This window comes from Gallus gallus, chromosome 1 (genome assembly GCF_016699485.2).
Source record: "Gallus gallus isolate bGalGal1 chromosome 1, bGalGal1.mat.broiler.GRCg7b, whole genome shotgun sequence".
Classification (NCBI taxonomy): Eukaryota; Metazoa; Chordata; class Aves; order Galliformes; family Phasianidae; genus Gallus; species Gallus gallus.
The window spans coordinates 77,645,633-77,663,846 of record NC_052532.1 but is presented as its reverse complement, the minus strand read 5'-3'; the positions used below and the strand labels follow the sequence as shown (position 1 = coordinate 77,663,846).

Here is an 18,214-nt window from a genome sequence, read left to right as displayed (position 1 = left end):
TATGATACATATACTTATCTAATTTGCGCGAGTCATTCTGCATTCTATAATGTTGTTGTTTTTTGGTTTTTTTTTAAGAGACTAGCACACAAGCTTCTATTCTTTTAGGTATCCTTGTAGGTATATTAATGTATGTATTTCAATAACCAGCATCTACAGCTTTTGCTATGTATTTTCCTCTTTCTTATTCACTGACTAATTTTTATGACTGCATTAGCATTTTATCCTGCTCACATAGGAAGTCTGGATTAGCTGTAACATCAAACCTGATCCCTGCAGTTTTATCAATTATGTGAGTCATTGTAGGAACGTTAGAAGCTCCACAGAAGCTACGCAGTACCAGCATATTCTTCAATAGTAAACTCTACAGAGCAGAAACTCTTTTTTCTTTTCTGTATTTATCACTACAATATTACACTCAGTCATCACAAGTTCACAGACAGAAACACATATGTTTTCATACCAGCTGTTTTCACAGATGTATGTGCACAGCTTCTAAACAGCATACTGGATATAAACAGACAGCACCTCCCACAACCTGCTTGGATTCATCATTCTATGCCAAAGGTTGACAGAATGAGAGCGGGATGTCTATGAGTCTTGACAGACCCTGTTTCATGCCCCTCCATCTCTTCAGTTTATATAATTCCCTACATACACAACTGCTCTCCCTATCTCCTCCCTCCCCATTGCCTCTCTCCCGCTGCACAATGCGGTACAGCACAATGCCTAAATGTTTAAAAAGCAGACGCTTTCCCTCCTGGGGCTGAAACTGCCTCAAGGTCCGTCCATTACACAATACACAGCAAGCAGCAGAGATCTGAAACTACCCCCCTCCAGCTGTTTTAACTCCCATTCCTTATAGATGCAAAATATATTTAATTTGTATCATATGCAAGAAAAGAATAAAAGCAGCTAAGCTGTTCATCCCCTACCTGAGCAAGGTTCTCTCATCCCCAGCTGGCAAGCGGATGGAGACGGGGAACCCAGCTGTTCCCACATACACTCTCCTCTCCTTGCACTATAAATTATTCACATAGGTTGCAGCATCCTCCCTCTCTCTCCCTCCCTTCCTTCCTTCCTCCCTCCCTTGCTTTCCCTTACACTGCCCCCACCTGCAGATGAATGGAGAGTGAGCAGGTCGCTGCTGTCACAGTTTAAATGAGAGATCACTGGTGACAGAACATGCAGACCTAAGAACAGCTGCTCTCTGAAGCTCAGAGGATTGGTCCTAGACGAAGGGACCAAACTGGCATCTGCCTAGGTGGGGCACGGGCAGCTCTGTGAACCCACATACTGCACCCTGCACTTCTTAAACCAGACTCACAGTGATGCCCTGTAAAAATCAGTGGGTTTTTTTTTTTTCACATAAGAAGTTCATTTTTGTGGTTCTCTCAGGAATAACAACAGTTATTAGGTGTATCAAGTCATAATCAAGTTGAAGTTCCTCATCATCAGTTTCTATCAGAAGTTATCAAATTTATTAATAATTCAGCAGGTAACTTTCCTTGGCACATGTGAGAGATCTCTGAAAATCAGAGAAAGTTAGTAGCATCCAGGAATTCTTGTCCTGAAGATATATCTCAGGTGCTCAGCAACAGGACAAGGAGATTGAAAACAAAAGATATGACTCGTAATTCCATGTTTTGCCAAGAGTAGTGCATTATATATCCAATAATAGCATCTAAAAAAAAGGAGTTAGCTCCTATGCTTTATTACACAACTTCATAAATCAGTTTAACTAATAATCTTAATAAAGAACAATTTTCTTCAGGCGATCAGACAAGTTCCTCAAAAGCAGTAACACGTGGATATAAAAAGACAGTATCAGCAAATCATATGTGGAATTAAGGCAGAAATGAGAAAGGATTGCCAGGATCATGTTAAAACAGGACTGACAGTTTTTTTGACAGAAGAGAGGCAGGTCTATAGAGTGAGGATAGACTGAAGAGCACAGAAATAAAAATATGGCCCTTGTCTTGTTCGGGTCAACAAGTTAAACAGTTTGCAGCAATGCAATTTAGCTGGACATAAGCCAACAGCATGGACTCGCAGCCCAGAAGGCCAATTGTATCCTGCGATGCATCAAAAGAGGCATGGCCAGCAGGGAGAGGGAGGCGATTGTCCCCCTCTGCTTTGTTCTTCTGAGGCCCCAGGTAGACTACTGCATCCAGGTCTGCGGCCTGCAACAGCAGAAAGATGTAGACGTGTTGGAGCAGGTAGAAGAGAAGGCCACAGAGATGATGAGAGGGCTGGAGAACCTCTCCCATGAAGAAAAGTTGAGGCAGCTGGGCTTGTTTAGTTTGGAGAAGGCTCCAGGGAGACCTCATCGTGGCATTCCTCTGCCTGAGGTGAGCTTATAAACAGGAGAGAGACTGACTTTTTACACAAGCAGATAGTAATAGGACAGAGGGGAATGGTTTCAACTAAAAGAGGGGAGATTTTGATTAGATGTTAGGAGGAAATTACTCTCTCAGAGGGTGGTGGAACAGTGGCACAGGCTGCCCAGAGAAGCTGTGGATGCTCCATTCCTGGAGGACTTCAAGGCCAGGTTGCATGGAGCCCTGGACAGCCTGATCCAGTGAGTGGCAGCCCTGTCCATGGCAGGAGGGTTAGAACTAAATGACCTTCAAGATCCTTTCCAACCCAAGCCATTCTATGATTCTATGAAACGGTATTCACATTTGGGGAATAAGCAGCCTAATCCAAACAAAATGACAGGGTGCATATGTGAAGTTTTTGTGCTATGCATGTACCTACAAGTTTCCAAATTGTCAGAAGGACTGCTAGAAAGATACACAGGATGGGGAGGAAGGGAGGTCAGGCCTGGAGGGATGCAGTATGAGCTAGAACTTTCCCTCCTGTACAGAAAGGCCATCTGACTTTTTTTTTTTTTTTTTTTTTTTTCCCCCCAGAATTATGGATAATGCAGCTCCCAGTTTTCACCTGTACAGGTAATCTGAACCACCTGGCACTGCTCCTCACAGACATCTCCGACCAGCCTTGAAACTGAAGCTTTGAGGGAATTTTTCATTTTCTGACAGGAGTGGAAGTGGTTAAAGGAGTCAGAAGTACCACGGGTAGAAGGGAACAACCTCTGCCAGACCCCTCAAGCTGCAGAATCCTTAGAGGCATGACACCACCAGACCAGAATCCCATCCCCAGGCAGTAAACCCCTCCTTTTGGCAGGCTTCTGGGACATGAGGAAGATGCAGCTGGCCCTTTAAAAGCACGAGCAGCTGCTTATTTGTGTGGCCAGCACAACCCACTGCAGTGCATGAGCTGGCTTGAAGCAGCTGCAAATTATTGTGCCTTAAAAATATCAGGGAAATCCAACATGGAATACACCTCAAGGTACAAAAGTTCACTTCTAAATGTACTCAGCAGGGGGGATTTACGTGGTGCTGATTTCTTATGTCATCAACACTTGATGCACCATGAAATTATGTGGCTTAGTCACGTATTTTTATTCTTTCTTTTTCATTGAGAGAGACCATATGACAGCTTGGTCTTGACACTATTCTCAGGTAAGAAAATAAAGTCAGCCCCCATCCTAAAAATATTTGTTATCCAAGAGACCTGCAAAGAACATATGTGCTTAGTCACATCCAAGATGTTCGTCAGAACTAGAAATTTAATTCCAATTAAATCCATTAAATCACAGTTCAGTTCTTCAGCTACAAGAATAGCCTCCTTGTGCTTCCCTTTCCCTTTTTACTATTCCTTAATAGATGAAAATCATAAAATACAAAGTGCCCTTCCTTAATTACAAGAAGGGATGGACATTCTTACGTACATCAGAACATTAAACCAATAATATACAGAGGGTTTACAATTACTTCCTCAAGAGAATTTATTCAAAAATTACCTATCAATTCATTCTACAATGAGAGGCTATCAGAAAAACAACAAAGCTGGTTTATGTAGACAGGAATATGCAGGAAACAAAATAAGGGATGATTTATTTGCTTGTAAACTAATGAGGCCACATAAAGTATGGAGAGTTCAGTGGCATAACTAAATGCAGCAGAACACCTGCTATTTCACTTTGAGAAATACTTAGCATGCATTATGTCTTAAAAAGAATCTCTTCATGATACTCAGAAAAAAAATCAGCAGCCATACACTAACTCTAAGAACACAGAAATCTATTAATAAAGAATCTGGGAAACTTTCTGCATGTGTGAAGAGCTAAACATCTCTTACTTTGTTTGTACAGCACATAACAGAAAAGCATGGCTCCAGTTGGCATGTGTGGGCTGTGCTGTGTAAGTATAAATGTATTTTTAAAATATATTGTGACTGTAAGTACTGGAGGGTTACTACATCCCAGCAATAAAAATTGAAGGCTACTTGTTACAGAGGAGCACTCTCCAGACTTTGTGAAGTACAGTTAAACAACACGTCTCTCATAATGGTGCTTCCATATTAAACTAAAAAAAAATGATTCTGTGGACCTGTTTGTTAAGCACCTTATGACCCAGGTAGTACTAAGAGGACAAACGACGGCCCACCAGTGAAAAATCAGTCTGCATAGAGCACTGTGAATAACAAGAATCCAGCAGAATTCGTAGACTGCAGTGAATGGAACTGTCAAAACAAATAATGAAACAAAAAATCCTCTACCTAACCGTACTGAAACTTTCATGGGATAAAAAACATCCAGCAATTCTCAGACAGGAGGTGATAAGTGGGCTGGAACAGGGAATATCCAGCAAATTCTTAACAGCGGTAAGCAGATCTGAAATAAAGAACGCCAGCAATTCTATGGTAATACATAAAACTGAGAACAGTGACAATCCAACAGTCTTCTAACAGCAAGCAGAGCTGCTCAGACTATAATATAACGAAAGAAGGGCAAAATGTTTACTTCCTTTTTAAAGAACATTAAGTACTGAGAAACATGCTGATATAACTGATGAAAATGCAGAACTATAATACATACAATAAACATTGAGACTCCAACAATATGAAGAAATTTAGATGTGTTGGGCAATAAATATTTAGTTTTAGTGTTAGTGCTCAAGCCCCAACTGGCTCAATGTGAATGTCAAGGAGAGAATTCAGAAGGGTCAAGAGCTAAACCATAGATTCTAGGAACAGCAGCCAAGAAGAGGTTTGAATAGGTATTTGAAATGTGGGAAATCAGCTAAACACTGCCTCCTTGTTTAAAATACCAGTATTTCATCTTCATTTTTTTCTTGATTCACCTGAAGGCATACATCCAGTGTTGATTTGCAGACCATCAGGTTTTATTTTTTCTTCCCCCCCCCCCCCCCCCCCCTTTTTTTTTGTGCACTTTCCAAGCTGTTCTGTTTAAGTTGTCTCTTACTGATCCACCACACAAACTTCATACTGTGGCGACTTCCAGTCAAAACTTCTCCAACAAGCCACCATTCAGTCTTACTTTTGCTTCGCTTAGAAACATACTTTCGGTTAGATCCTACATCTGTTTGACCTACCAGAAGAAAACATGAAAACGTTTTCACAGGATAACAATTTAGATGCCATACAAACTGCAACACTGTAGAGTATGGTCATGGCACAAACCAGAAATTCATTATGATGTACTCTTGCTAATTTGACAGCATCCATTAGGAAAGAAAATTCATGTCAGAGATGGATAAAACCTGTACTTACCACTAAGTAAATGGACAAGTTCACATCTCACTGAACCATGCCAAAATAAAAGCCACATTCCTTTCAGCTCAGGTGTCTACTAACTTTAATAGTGTAACAAAGAAAATGCCCTTCCACTGACATGTGAATGCACATGTGAATCTGAGATGTAACATCCATTTGTCCAGAGGCAGAAAAAACAAAGCTTTCAGCTTTCTCTCTCTGAGGTCTGCTGCCTCTATGGCGCAGCTGGAGAAAACATGGTGAAAATTAGTGCTTAAGGAAGTGATGAAACAACCAGTGTTGCCTTTGAATAGTGAATATCTAACAGTGCAAAAGCAGTCCTTATTAAAACATATTTATGAATTTGTTTTCTTTCTTATTTTTTTTCTCAACAACTTACTTCTCTCTGACCTTCCTCACTTGATTTGTTGCCCTTTGTCCCCTCTTTTGGCTGTATTAGTGCTTCCTGCATGTTCTAATCCAATGGGAAGAAAAAGAAAAAAACTTCTTTGTTTTTACTTGGTTAGCTTTTTGCCTTTTAGCAATCAGAGCTTGTTGGGAAGGCAACCTTATGTACTGGTAACATAAGCAGCAAGACTATAAGACTAGGAGCAGGGAAGCAGACAAAGGCACAAGAACTATGCAGCAACTACGTCAAGTTTTCTCACTGCATATCATCTCCTTTGGCTTTATGCTTGCAGAAAAGGAAGGCAAACACTATTCTATAATAAAGCTGCTCAGCATGTAGAAGCTTTATTCTCTCTGATTTCCAGCATCACTTAATAAATTCTAGTAAGTCAGTACATGAGAAGGACCCAGCAGTGTGCCCTGGTGGCCAAGAAAGCCAAGGGAGGTGATTTTCCCCCTCTACTCTGGCCTGATCAAGCCTCACCTGGAGTACTGTGTCCAGTTCTGGGCTCCATGGTACAAAAAAGACAGAGATCTCCTGGAGAGAGTCCAGCAGAGGGCCACAAAGATGATATAGGGCCTGGAGCATCTCCCCTGTGAGGAAAGAATGGGTGACCTGGGTCTGTTCAGCCTTGAGAAAAGAAGACTGAGAGAGGATCTTATTAGTGTTTATAAATATCTTAAGTGTGGGAGAGAAAGGGACACAGCCAACCTCTTTTCAGTGGTCTGCGGGGATAGTGCAAGGGGAAATGGCCGTAAACCAGAGCACAGGAACTTCTGCACCAATATGTAAAAGAACTTATTCACAGTGAGGGTGACAGAGCACTGAAACAGGCTGCCCAGGGAGGTTGTGTAGTCTCCTTCTTTGGAGATATTCAAGACCAGTCTGGACACCCACCTGTCAAGCCTGCTGTACTGCTCTGATCTCTAGAGGTCCCTTCCAACCCCTACAATTCTGTAATTCTGTGATCTTCCTGTGTTCTTTTAACTATTCTCAATTGATTTCCTAATTTCATTTAAACTATTTCTTTTTCCTCACTTCTTTTCACACTGGGTATTCCACTTCATTCTTTCTCAGTATTCCAGAAGACAGATTTTAACTGTCATCCTTCCTCCTCACCTTTAGTCATAGTCATGTTCTTTCCTCCTCTTTGTGATCCAAATTAGGAGCTCTCAGATAGCACAAGAGGTGAAGTCACTCTTATATTCTAGTTAGTAGTGTTATGGAGATCAGGAGGACATACCTCAATAGATTGCATACTGACAATTCACATCTTATATGTAGTAACATCTTTCAGCAATAGAACTACTGCATGTGCAGAGATCCTACAAAGTCCTCCAGCACAAAGTAAACAGTAAAGACCAGGTTGGGCTCCATCATTAAACAAAAGCAGCTGCAGAAATTTTTACCAGTGCTAATGAAATCTCAGGTTTAAAGTTCCTGCCATATGGAGGCTGCAGAACAAAACAAAACAAAACAAACAACAACAACAAAAGATGAGGAAGTTTACAGTCTTTGGCGTTTGTTTGTTTGTTTTTTTTTCAGGGAAAAAGATAAAAAATGTGACTTAAGTGAATATTAGAAGTCTGAAATAGGAGATGAAATCAAATATCACAGCCCTGATAAATGTTTGTTACTTTTCCACCATTCTCACGGCAGAAAATGAGGAACTTCCTCATTAATTTCAAGCACCTAGGAATTTTAAATGTGTAGGCAGCCCTGAACATTCTTATGTAACCCCTCTCTTTCAGAAAAGAGAAATCTTCTAGTCCTGCACAACACAATAAGTTCTCTGACTTATTCTCTGCAAATTTAAGATTTTCAGGTATCCCTGAGACAGATGAGGAACTAGTAGCAGCAGTAGAAGCTCCCCTTACAGTATCAGTTCTTCTTTGAATACATCTCTACCCTGACTGATAGAAAGAAGTCACTGCAGGTAGAAGACAGCCATGCCCACCAAAAACCATACAGTGACCATGCTTAGAATGAATTTTACCCTCTGTTTGATGAGAACTGGAAGACAGAAATTCTGGAAGACAGAATTCTTGCCAATTCCCAAGAAAAATGTTCATTCAGCCAGGAACATTCAAGTATAACTGCAATTATCAAAATCACACATATTTTTGAACATCCAAGCACAAGTGTGACTTTGTCAGGGTTTTGCTTCCTAATACTCAAGATAGCAGTGTGACCAGAAACGTACCCACCATAGGTCATGGTTATCCCACAGATACATGCTCCTGACATGGAGAAGTCTCAGTAGAAAAACTGAAGTCATGATTCACAAAGGTGACTAAGGAGAACCCGGAGGTCAAAGGAAAAGGTAGACAAGATAGGCAAAGGTGGTTCAGTACCACTTTGTTCCCAGTACTTGCACAGAATCTCAGAAATTGCTTCAGGAAAAAGGTACAGACTTGATGATTACAGAGAGATTAATGGTGTCGTGGTATCTACGTCACAAGCCCTTGGGAGTAAAACGAGCTTCTCTGCATACCTGCCTGATAAGAGAGGTTACTGCAGGTACTAAGTTAATTAGTAGCAGTCAGAGCAGGAGGTAGAATAGATAGTGAGATGAAACAGGGGAAAGGTGAAAGGTAAAGTGCTTCTTAGAGAATGAATGGTGAACAAAGATCAACAATGAGATACTGGTAGAATGACTGAAGAACAAATTCTGCCATCTTAACTAAAGAAATATGCTGTCTGATCTCTCAGAGCATGCTTGAACAATAGAGAATATAAAGTTTTCTTAAACAAGTATCTCTACCGCACATGAAAGGGAGATTGTTTATGGTGGCAGTATAAATGTCTTTGGTTACCCTCCCTGACTTCTATGCCTTGTTTCATGAACACTGTATAGCAATAGCTCTCAAGGCTTTTCCAAGCCCATCTGGCTTCTCTAAATCTTGGCATCAGCACAGACTTCTTGATGGGCTATGTGATTCATTTTTCTTTGTTACAGACATAAAATACTGTAAGGTATGGCAGTCTGAATTAGACTGAGGAGAGAATCAAAACGGCAGATAAACACAGAAATTTCAGAAGTTATTATGAAATGCAAAAGGGCATCAAAAAGGAGCATTGTGTTACCAGAAGTAATACTGTTAGTTCATAGAAGTTCACATGGTTTTGTAGCGTAAGATTCATAAAGCAGTCTGTATCACACTGATAGAAATGTTGAACTAATTCACTCACAGATGCATTACGCAGTTATTTTTCTTATAAATGCATAAAATCGTTCCTAAAGATTCAGCCTAGTAATCCATAAAATTCCACGGGGATAATATACAGAAGTTACTTCTCAAGATAAAATAAACTGAAACAATAAAAGTAACAACTAATGTAACAGAAATACCCACAATTTCTAGCATTTTTCGCAGTGGTATTTCATAACTATGTCTATAAATACTTCAAAAAATGGTGCACCAATCAAAATTACTCCAAATATTTTCAGCTAAAACTATTTGCTTTTTATCTATCCACTAATAGAACCTTTCCAATCACAGAAGTAGCTGTCTATCAAATAATGAAGCTTTTTTTTACCTTTGTAACTTTCTCCTAACTTAGCAAAAAGGTCCTGCCCCAAAGCTGTTTCTACATGCCTCCTCCCAGCAGCAGATCATGCTGAAGACTGCAGTGCCTGAGCTCTCTGCAGAAGAAAGACCGTAGAAGGGTAAATAATTCAAATTAGGATTCAACAATAGTCGGAGCCCATACTGGAGCTGGAAGTTGCCTGAAGGCTTCAATCTTAGCTAACAACCCCTGACATAATTAATAGGCTTTGCTGAGGACAAGGCGAGTCTTAGATTCTACACCTTTCTGCAGGGCTTTGGTGTTAACTCAGTCAAATAAAGAACTTCCTTCTACTCCAGTGTTTTGTGCTTGGTTGACCAAATGGCACACAGTGCAGACCTAGAAGATATTTCTGCTCTCCTATCCTTCCCTTTCACCACACCACCATTTGCACTTCTTCCCTTGAACGGGGATCTAGCAGTTAGATAGATGATCCTTTGCTTATCAGATTCAGCCCACTAAACTGGCAAACAATCCACTCTGGAAAAACATAAGTACTTTTTGGAAAGGTTAGACAGCAGAGCTGGCTCAGCAAAGGGTCAGCTGAGTGCTAGGATACCTGCAAGGAGAACATGCTTTGACAGCTGGCAGGTGAAAGGAGAAAGGGCTACAATTTTGCACAGAAGTTAACTAACAGTTTTATTCAGCTGCCTCATCAAATTACACTTTAACTCACTGCTTTAAAAAGTGGAAATATTTTCTTTGAAAATAATTCTTCTGGCTTTTTTATTACAATAGCTCAGTAAGTTGAATGCTCAGCCATGCCTGAAGTGTGTTTTAGTTCTCTTCTCAACCTGGTAGAATTTAAATCATTTGTCTCCAAGGAACAATTTTACAACTACCAGCCTATAAGCTGCCTGGTTAGAAAGAGGTTGTTGTCAGTAATCAGGCATCAGATTCCAGTCAGTTATACTTTCTGCACAGAGAAACTGTGAAAACAATTTTGTCCAATCCTCATAAGCAGCTAAGGTGTTCTCAACATTAGGCAAACAGAAAAAGCTATAAGAAACAAACTGTTTTTCCCATTTAGATGATAAATTTGCCAAATGACGCGCATACACCAGAAGCCTGACTTCTTCCTCTTTACATGGTTAAGTCTTGCATCTTCACTGAAATTCTCTCAAAAGTTAAGAATGGGTAACAAACAGAGAGAGCTGAAAATCCTTTATCTGTCAGCAGCCAAAATGCAAATTATAAGGGAAAAGAATATTAGAGACTTAGAAACATAAACAAGTCCAGGCTGGAAGGGAAGATCACTGGCTCAAACTCCCTCAGAAAGCAAGGCCTTAAACTTAGCTGAGTCTTGAATATTTCCAGCCAAGATGATTCAACCACTTCCCTGGGCAAGTAACAGCAACATTTAATTGCTCTCACATTGAAAACTTTATTTCTCACGTCCAAAATACACTCCTCATCTTCCCTATTGCCTCTTTCCTGTACCATTCATCCTTGTGAAGAGTACCATCATCCTCTCTGCAACTACCTACAAAGTACTGGTAAACTTGAATAGACACTCCCAACCTGCCCAAGCCTCCTATTCTGTAGGCTATAAAACTCATTTCCTTAACCTTTCTTAAGCCAATGAGCTCTCCAAAACTCAAATCATCTTGGGGACAGTTCACATCCAACCGTTCAATTTGCCTCTTGAACTGGGAGGACCAACACCGAATATTAATTAATAAGCAATCAGTAGTAGGGCATACTCATATTACAGATAAACCAGTCAGCTCATACAGGTAATATATATTTAGTATTTGAGAACTGCCAATGCTTTTCAGACCTACAATTAAGGTATAGATGATAACAGACTTCAAGAAGTACTTCAGAACCTGCTCTGCTATGTATGAGTATTCCCGATTCCCAGACATACCCTGGGAGTAGAAAGGATTTCAACCTAGCCCACTACAAAGTAATAACCGTAATAACCTACACCCTTCTTTTTTTCCTTTTATTTGTAAATAAAAGTCATAAAAACAATAACAAGGTCATAAAAAAATAAAAACAAAGAGGTCATAAAACAATATCTCACATGCAGCAACCAATTAGGATAGAAAAATGTACAGATTTACATTTTACAGAACTTGTAAATAGGTTTATATATGGGACATGTGACGTGGGTTGGGCCTGCTGTCCTTCCTGCTTTGTGAGGCAGAGATTCAAGATCCTGCTGCTGCATGTAGGGAATGTAGATTTCAGGGCAGAGTTACTCTCATGAAAGTACAGCAGACCAAACACAGGTAAGCACTCCCCCACTGTTCACTCCGCCCTCTTTTCTAATGAATTTCCTGCTTTTGTGGGACAGATCTGGAAGAGCTGGAAAAGAGTAGAAGGTATGTGATCGGCTAGAAATAGTTTTTGAGTCAGAATCTGGAAAACTGAGGTTCTATGTCCCTATACAAAACTCGTACAACCTTCCTATGACATGTACCTTCCAATATCCACCAGCTTCCAGCTTTTACTTTCAACATAAATCTTCCTCATCTCCCTAAAGGAAAACTGAGAAGGAGGAAGGGAGAGTTCTTATTGCTGTTCTGTCCTCAGGTCAGAAGGGGAAGGAGCAGGGACAGAGGAGCTTGCATATATTTCCTTGTGATGAAGAGAGAAGTTAAAACATGACTGCTACAACCTACCAAATCCTCCCTCAGGTAAGTGCGTTCTACTAAGTCAACAGTAGAAAAGGTAGCAAGAAAGTTATCTGTTTAGAGAGAATGTGCTTATATGTAGAATATATGTTAGTGTAAACACATGCAAGGTGACTTATTAATCATAATATCTTTTGAACACCACTCATTTCTGGTATTTACTCCATATTGACTGTACAGAGCAACTGCTTTATTTTTCAGAGAAATGGGGTTTGGAACTAAGGACAGGAAAGGCACCAGTGTTTAGGAATAGAGTGGTGCAACAAAGCACATCAAAGAAAATAATTGAAGAGAGAGGCTTATACTAAAATGTCTGCATTTTGCAAAAACAGACACATCTAGAACCTAATGTGATATTATTGCTGAAATGCTACACAGAAGTTTATAATGCTACATAGGAAACCATTTACTGAGGCAGAGAGCTCCATTAATATGGCTATGTTTTTTACTGTGATCTGAACTAGTATCTGAATGTTCATTAACGTGCTAGAATAAAACTTGTCTATCACTTTTATGTAAAGTGCACAGCCTCAAATTTTCATCCTAGACTTCTGGAATAGGTAACTGTAACTTTTTAGATAAGCCTGCCAGTAAGATCTGATGGTCTATTTATGCCTTTTATGTCTTCCAACTGCAAGTCCAAGCATTCCTATTAATTCAAGAAGCATTCTCATAAAATACTCTAGTACATTTACACTAGCATGTATTTATACATAGATCTCCTAGGCTAACTATGCATGTCTATAGTTGCATGTTCTCATGATGGATTGAACTTGCACATACATGGTATTTTGGTCATGATATTGATAACATTTGCACGCTTATGTTTCAAGCTGAAAAAGACTTGTGGTTTATTCTTATCTCTTTTAAATCTTCCACAGATGTCTATCCCCTTAACTCCTTATCTGTTCTCAAATATCTGCTACCACCATCCACTATACCATGTGGTTAGAAGCACACTGGAAGAACATCCGTCAAGCCCTGTTGCTTCTTTTCACTGCTGCTCTTCTCATTGGGGTCACCATGCTAGCCATTTCATCCAACATTAATCCAGTAGGCTACTTCTTCCTAGGGGTAGGTGGAGTGTGCCTGACTGGCTATTTGCTGAGTGTGTTTGTTGAGTGTTACCTGAAGAACCAGCATCGGCATGACACAAATGAGATACCTCCAAACAGTCAAAGCCAAGAAGCGTAAGCACTTTTTCTTCTTACTTTAACTATCTCTCCTCAACCACAGCCATTTTACATATTGTCTTGCCACCCTTCCTCTAGGAAATTAAACACTAAAACCATTCCAAAAGATAAAAGGGTTTTCCTGTATTAATATGACACAGGTTGCAAATACCTGTGCCATGGGTCTCTTTTATCTTGTCCAATATTATTTTCTTCCCCCTTCAAATTGATCGATCTATGATCAATCAAGGTTACGAAGGTTAAAAAACCAGGCTCGGTTTTAACTTCCAGTGAGTAATTTGAGTCCTGCCAAACAATGAGTCAGACAAGGAAAAAGAATGCCAAGGTAATACTGAATCTCAGGTGGATTTAGTTCTATAAACCTTATCTCCAGAGCAACTGTTTCTTGGCAAACTTTTAAAAAAGAACCCGTAACTGGGTGTGTTTCCAGACTTAAAAAAAAAAACATGTGACACTAGTAGGCCTAGACTTTGAGAGGCTCTGAATACTTCCACATCTTTTTGGCTTCCTTTGCAGGTTACTCAGTATCATTTAATTTATCCCAATTCACCTACTGTGGCTTGTATCTTTGCTTCCTTGGCCGTATAATCCAGACAATCATTACCCAGCTCCATAAATTGCTTACAGTTATCCAACACAGGGTATTGTAGGAGTGCAAGAATGTTATTACATATTTATTTTTAGAAAGCATATAGAGAAAGAAACTTTGGCTTTGCTAGCTTTAAAACATACTAGAAGAAAACTACCACCTACTTACTTAAAAATACGACCTAAAAGATAAAAAGTTTCTGAAGTAGCACTTTTCTCTGCAGACATTTTTCTTCAGACCTTGCTTAAGTTAAGTGAAAATATTTATGTTTCTCTTAAGAACTTATGTTCTTAAATATTTATGAACATTGAGCTAATGTATTACAACAGAGGTTTAAAAAAAAAAACCATGCTTCTCTTTTATTCAGATAGATAATTATTAATTAGCAATTTTTAGTAATACATTTAAAATAAGTGGATATGAAGGTAAGCCTAATATACTGAACTGAGTGGTGTTGTTGTTTTTTTTAATTTTTCTGGTGTCAGGGGGAAAATGGTCAAACAAGCCAAATAGATCAGGAGACGACATTAAAATGGCTAGACAAGTGAGCCAGTGCAATAGCAGAATATCACATACAATAATACCACAGGAGATATCCTGCCTCTGTCCTACCTACTGATTGTAGCACGCTCCCTATTCTGTTATCCAACTACATGCCTCTGCATTAAAAATAAAATGAATGATCACAGTAACTGACGTTCTGTTTCTGTGCATAGGATAAATGCTGCCTATGAAGCACCTACATACGAGGAGGTGATGACTATGTCAGTGCCAGCAATATGGACAATAGCATCCAATCCAGGCTCAGTGCCCTCACCACTGAGCGAACCTCCCCCTTATAACGTAGTTATTGAATCAATTGCCCAAGGAGAGACTGCCGTGGTACTTCCTGGGATCTCTGTGGCATCAAACACAAGGAGCACCTCCGAGACAGACAGAGACTCCAGGATGCACTTGCAACTGGTTCTGCCCCCAGGCCAGCAGTGCTTTGTTTCAGACATCAACGAAATGAAAGGTAATGCAGATAGGTTTGAGCCACTGGAACCACTCACTCCACCACCTGCTTATGAGAATGCCATCAACGATGAGGTCTTTGATGATGCTTTCCAGCCCTCCATTGTATGATTAATTCCACTTTCTATGAATGCAGGACCAAACCTTCACCTTGATACATTAAGATTGTCTTTCCATTCATTGAAGCAAAGCTGAACTAGCATCTAATTTGCTACAGCCCTTTTGCACAAAATATAACTCACTGCAATACCACAATGCCTCATCTTGGCACAAGATAAACAAAACCACTGAGAAGAACGTTGTGTGATATACAGCAGCAACTCAAACTGGAGATGCACCTTTTGTGGGGAGGAAAGTGAATTGTAAAGAAAGACAACCTGCATCGGAAAGGAGAGAAACAGAAGCATTACAAACAGCAGCATCACAGAGCATTGCGATCACCAACCACCTTACATTTCTTACTAAGAGACTGAGACTGCAGTCCCATGATTATAAAAGCGTTGGCACAACACACATTTACTTTCTGTGCTGTTTGTTGCCACCCTATGCTGCACTCCCACCACTGTTTTAGTTGTGCTGTGACTAAGAAGAGGGTGGCTGTGCTCATTTGAATGCTAGCACCACCTAGTACCTACCACTTCACTGCTAACCAGCTTGAGGTTGAAAAGCTCACAGCAGGAATGGCATTACAAAATTACACATTCTGTTCAGAAGGTTCTTATCCTACACAGCCTCCAGATTGTTGACTGGAGGAAGACAATAGCATTTTTTTCTCCCTCTGAGAGAGGGAGAACATATACAGATCCTCTGTCTGGAGCACCGATTTTTACAGCTCTACAAGAGACTTTATTCATATTACAGTGCAGACTCAAACAGATTGCTCAAGATACTTTCTTGTCATCATGACATACATTAGTGTAAAAAGGTCAACAACTGAAGTTCATTGTAACAACCCCATGTATGGAGGTTTCCTTCCGGAACCTGGAAAGGACCAGCCTCTCAGTCAAGGCTGTGACTACAGCAGAGAGCACTTGCAAATAGGAGCCACAAAGCACAGATGGCCTTCATCAGTACAGCTCTCCTTTTGAGCCAGGTTTAAGCTCTATCAATTAGCAGTGGTAAACAGTGTTTTAAAATGGACTAGTTAAACTACTAGGATCTGCAGCGCTAAAGTGGTTTGCAGGATGCAAAGAGACACTCAGATCTGATGAATGTCAAAGTTTTTAAAAAATAGAGAAAAATGGTCATCCTAATCTCCTTATGATTGAGAATAACCATCATCACAGCATTGTTTCCTATGACTATATCATTTTTAACTCATATCATAAGCTAAAAGTAAATAAATTATTTCTTATTGCTTGATTCTTTATAGTTGAAAGGAAAAAAAAAAGTTGTATGTTGTTTATAAATAAACAGGAATACATCAGAAATATCTAGTGGCATGGATACTAGTTGTAACAATATTATTAAGCTTGCCTATGTTTGTTGGTGGATGCCCCTGCCCTGAAATTTGTTTAGACAACAGGGTCACTGAACCAAGGAGGTAAGGAAGCTCTGCTGAGTCTTTGTACCAAGGAAATAGGAGGTCCTGCTTGGAATCGGTCACTGAATACATAACATACTTCTGGGAAACTTCAGCATATGTAGCATGACTCTGAGAAACTTCTGCATATGTAATACACATCTTGAAAAATTTCTGCAGATGTAACACCAGTTATGTATATAAGCTGAGGATCTTTTGTGTAAGCTATGCATGATAGGAGGTTTACCCCCCATGCATCCAGCACCACTGTTAAGAATGTCTGCTTTCTAACGCTCCACTTTGAGTCTTAGAGAGTTCCCTGATAGACCATCTTACAGTATCACCACTATGCTTACTTAATAACACTGGCTTAGAAAAAGAAAAGAAGGAGTTGCAATTCTAAACCTTCAGCTAAATCACTTTATAACCAGTAGAGATGAAGCAGCTATGATACCTATATCGTATGAGTAACACAAGAGGCAAGTTCGTGGGTAGAGATGAGGTGACTTTTTTTTAAAGCCTACTATTTCTTGCATGTTTATTGATGGGTCACCACAGAATCACAGAATGGCCCAGGTTGGAAGGGACCTCAAGGATCTTCAAACTCCTACCCCGCTGTCACAGGCAGGGCTGCCAACCTCCCCATTTAATACTAGCTCAGGCTGCCCAGGGCTCCATCCAGCCTAGCCTTGAACACCTCCAGGGATGGAGCACCCACAACCTCTCTGGGCAGCCTGTTCCAGCACCTCACCGCTCTCTTGCTAAAGAACTTCCCCCTGACATCCAACCTAAATCTTCCCTTCTTCAACTTACAACCATTCCCCCTTGTCCTGCCATTATCTACCCTTGTCAAGAGTCGACTCCCCTCCTGTTTGCAGGCTCCCTTGAGGCACTGGAAGGCTGCAAGGAGGTCACCCTGCAGCCTTCTCTTCTCCAGGCTGAACAAGCCCAGCTCCCTCAGCCTGTCTTCGTAGGGGAGGTGCTCCAGCCCTCTGATCATCCTTGTGGCCCTCCTCTGAACCATCTCTAACGGTTCCCTGTCCTCCTCATAATGGGGGGAGCCGACCTGGACACAGTACTCCAGATGGGGTCTCACAAAGGGCAGAGTAGAGAGGGACAGACACCTCCCTCTCCCTGCTGGCCACCCCTCTTCTGATGGAGCCCAGGATACCATTTGCTTTCCAAGCTGCAAGAGCATACTGCTGGCTCACCTGTAGTTTTTCATCCACCAGGACCCCCTAGGTCCTTTCTGAGCAGTTTCTTTGTTTGCTGTGTGTATAAAAGTACAAACCACAATAAAGAGTACAGCTGTACCACAGGGGAATGGAGACTTTCATGGCCAAAACTGAGCGGCTCAGGAATTTTCTCAAACTGCTAAGAGTCAGAAAAGAATTTCAGGTCACCAACACACACACAAGAGCTAGCCAGAACAATGACAAAAAACGTCAATGGTTACAGCCGCTAAGGTTTTGTTTGCTTAATCCATAACGCCGATTAAAGCTTTCCAGCTTCTGTTAAGCTTCCGCGCGTGAAACGGAAAAACCCACCTTCCACCTCTAAAGGTCGAACCGCCCTCTTTCCCCGCCGCCACACCGAGGCAGGAAAGGGCGGGGAGCCATGTCGCCCTGCGCGCCTATCAGTCCTGGAGTCCCA

General features: G+C 40.7%; 2 protein-coding genes across 18 annotated transcripts in view; one reads left to right on the top strand and one right to left on the bottom strand.

Moving 5' to 3' along the window:
• Positions 1-18,205, bottom strand: part of RAP1GAP3 (RAP1 GTPase activating protein 3) — a 55,995-nt gene extending 37,790 nt beyond the window's left edge. For 13 of the 14 annotated variants that reach the window (XM_025142814.3, XM_046905546.1, XM_046905607.1 and 10 more), the window contains exon 1: positions 18,109-18,205. The gene's annotated coding sequence lies outside the window, so the exon portion shown is untranslated. Of the gene's footprint in view, positions 1-935; positions 1,071-18,108 lie in introns of those variants that run through there. The other variant, NM_204843.4, reaches the window with a different exon arrangement.
• On the top strand, positions 11,749-16,471 carry TMEM139 (transmembrane protein 139). 4 transcript variants are annotated; one of them, XM_015294073.4, is made up of 4 exons: positions 11,749-11,838; positions 12,148-12,246; positions 13,125-13,433; positions 14,742-16,471. In XM_015294073.4, the coding sequence occupies exons 3-4, from the start codon at positions 13,186-13,188 to the stop codon at positions 15,148-15,150; spliced, it is 657 nt and encodes a 218-aa protein (XP_015149559.1). In that variant the 5' UTR covers positions 11,749-11,838; positions 12,148-12,246; positions 13,125-13,185; the 3' UTR covers positions 15,151-16,471. The 4 variants fall into 4 exon arrangements, with proteins under 4 accessions (XP_015149559.1, XP_015149552.1, XP_015149564.1 ...); XM_015294066.4 differs by having other exon boundaries at positions 12,143-12,246; XM_015294078.4 differs by having other exon boundaries at positions 11,749-11,931.
• Positions 18,206-18,214: the final 9 nt, after the last annotated feature.

Excerpts from the sequence above, each read along its gene's own strand:
- TMEM139 (XM_015294073.4), top strand. The coding sequence starts at position 13,186 with ATGTGGTTAGAAGCACACTGGAAGAACATCCGTCAAGCCCTGTTGCTT. Across the intron at positions 13,434-14,741 it reads AACAGTCAAAGCCAAGAAGC|GATAAATGCTGCCTATGAAG; the intron begins GTAAGCACTTTT and ends TTCTGTGCATAG.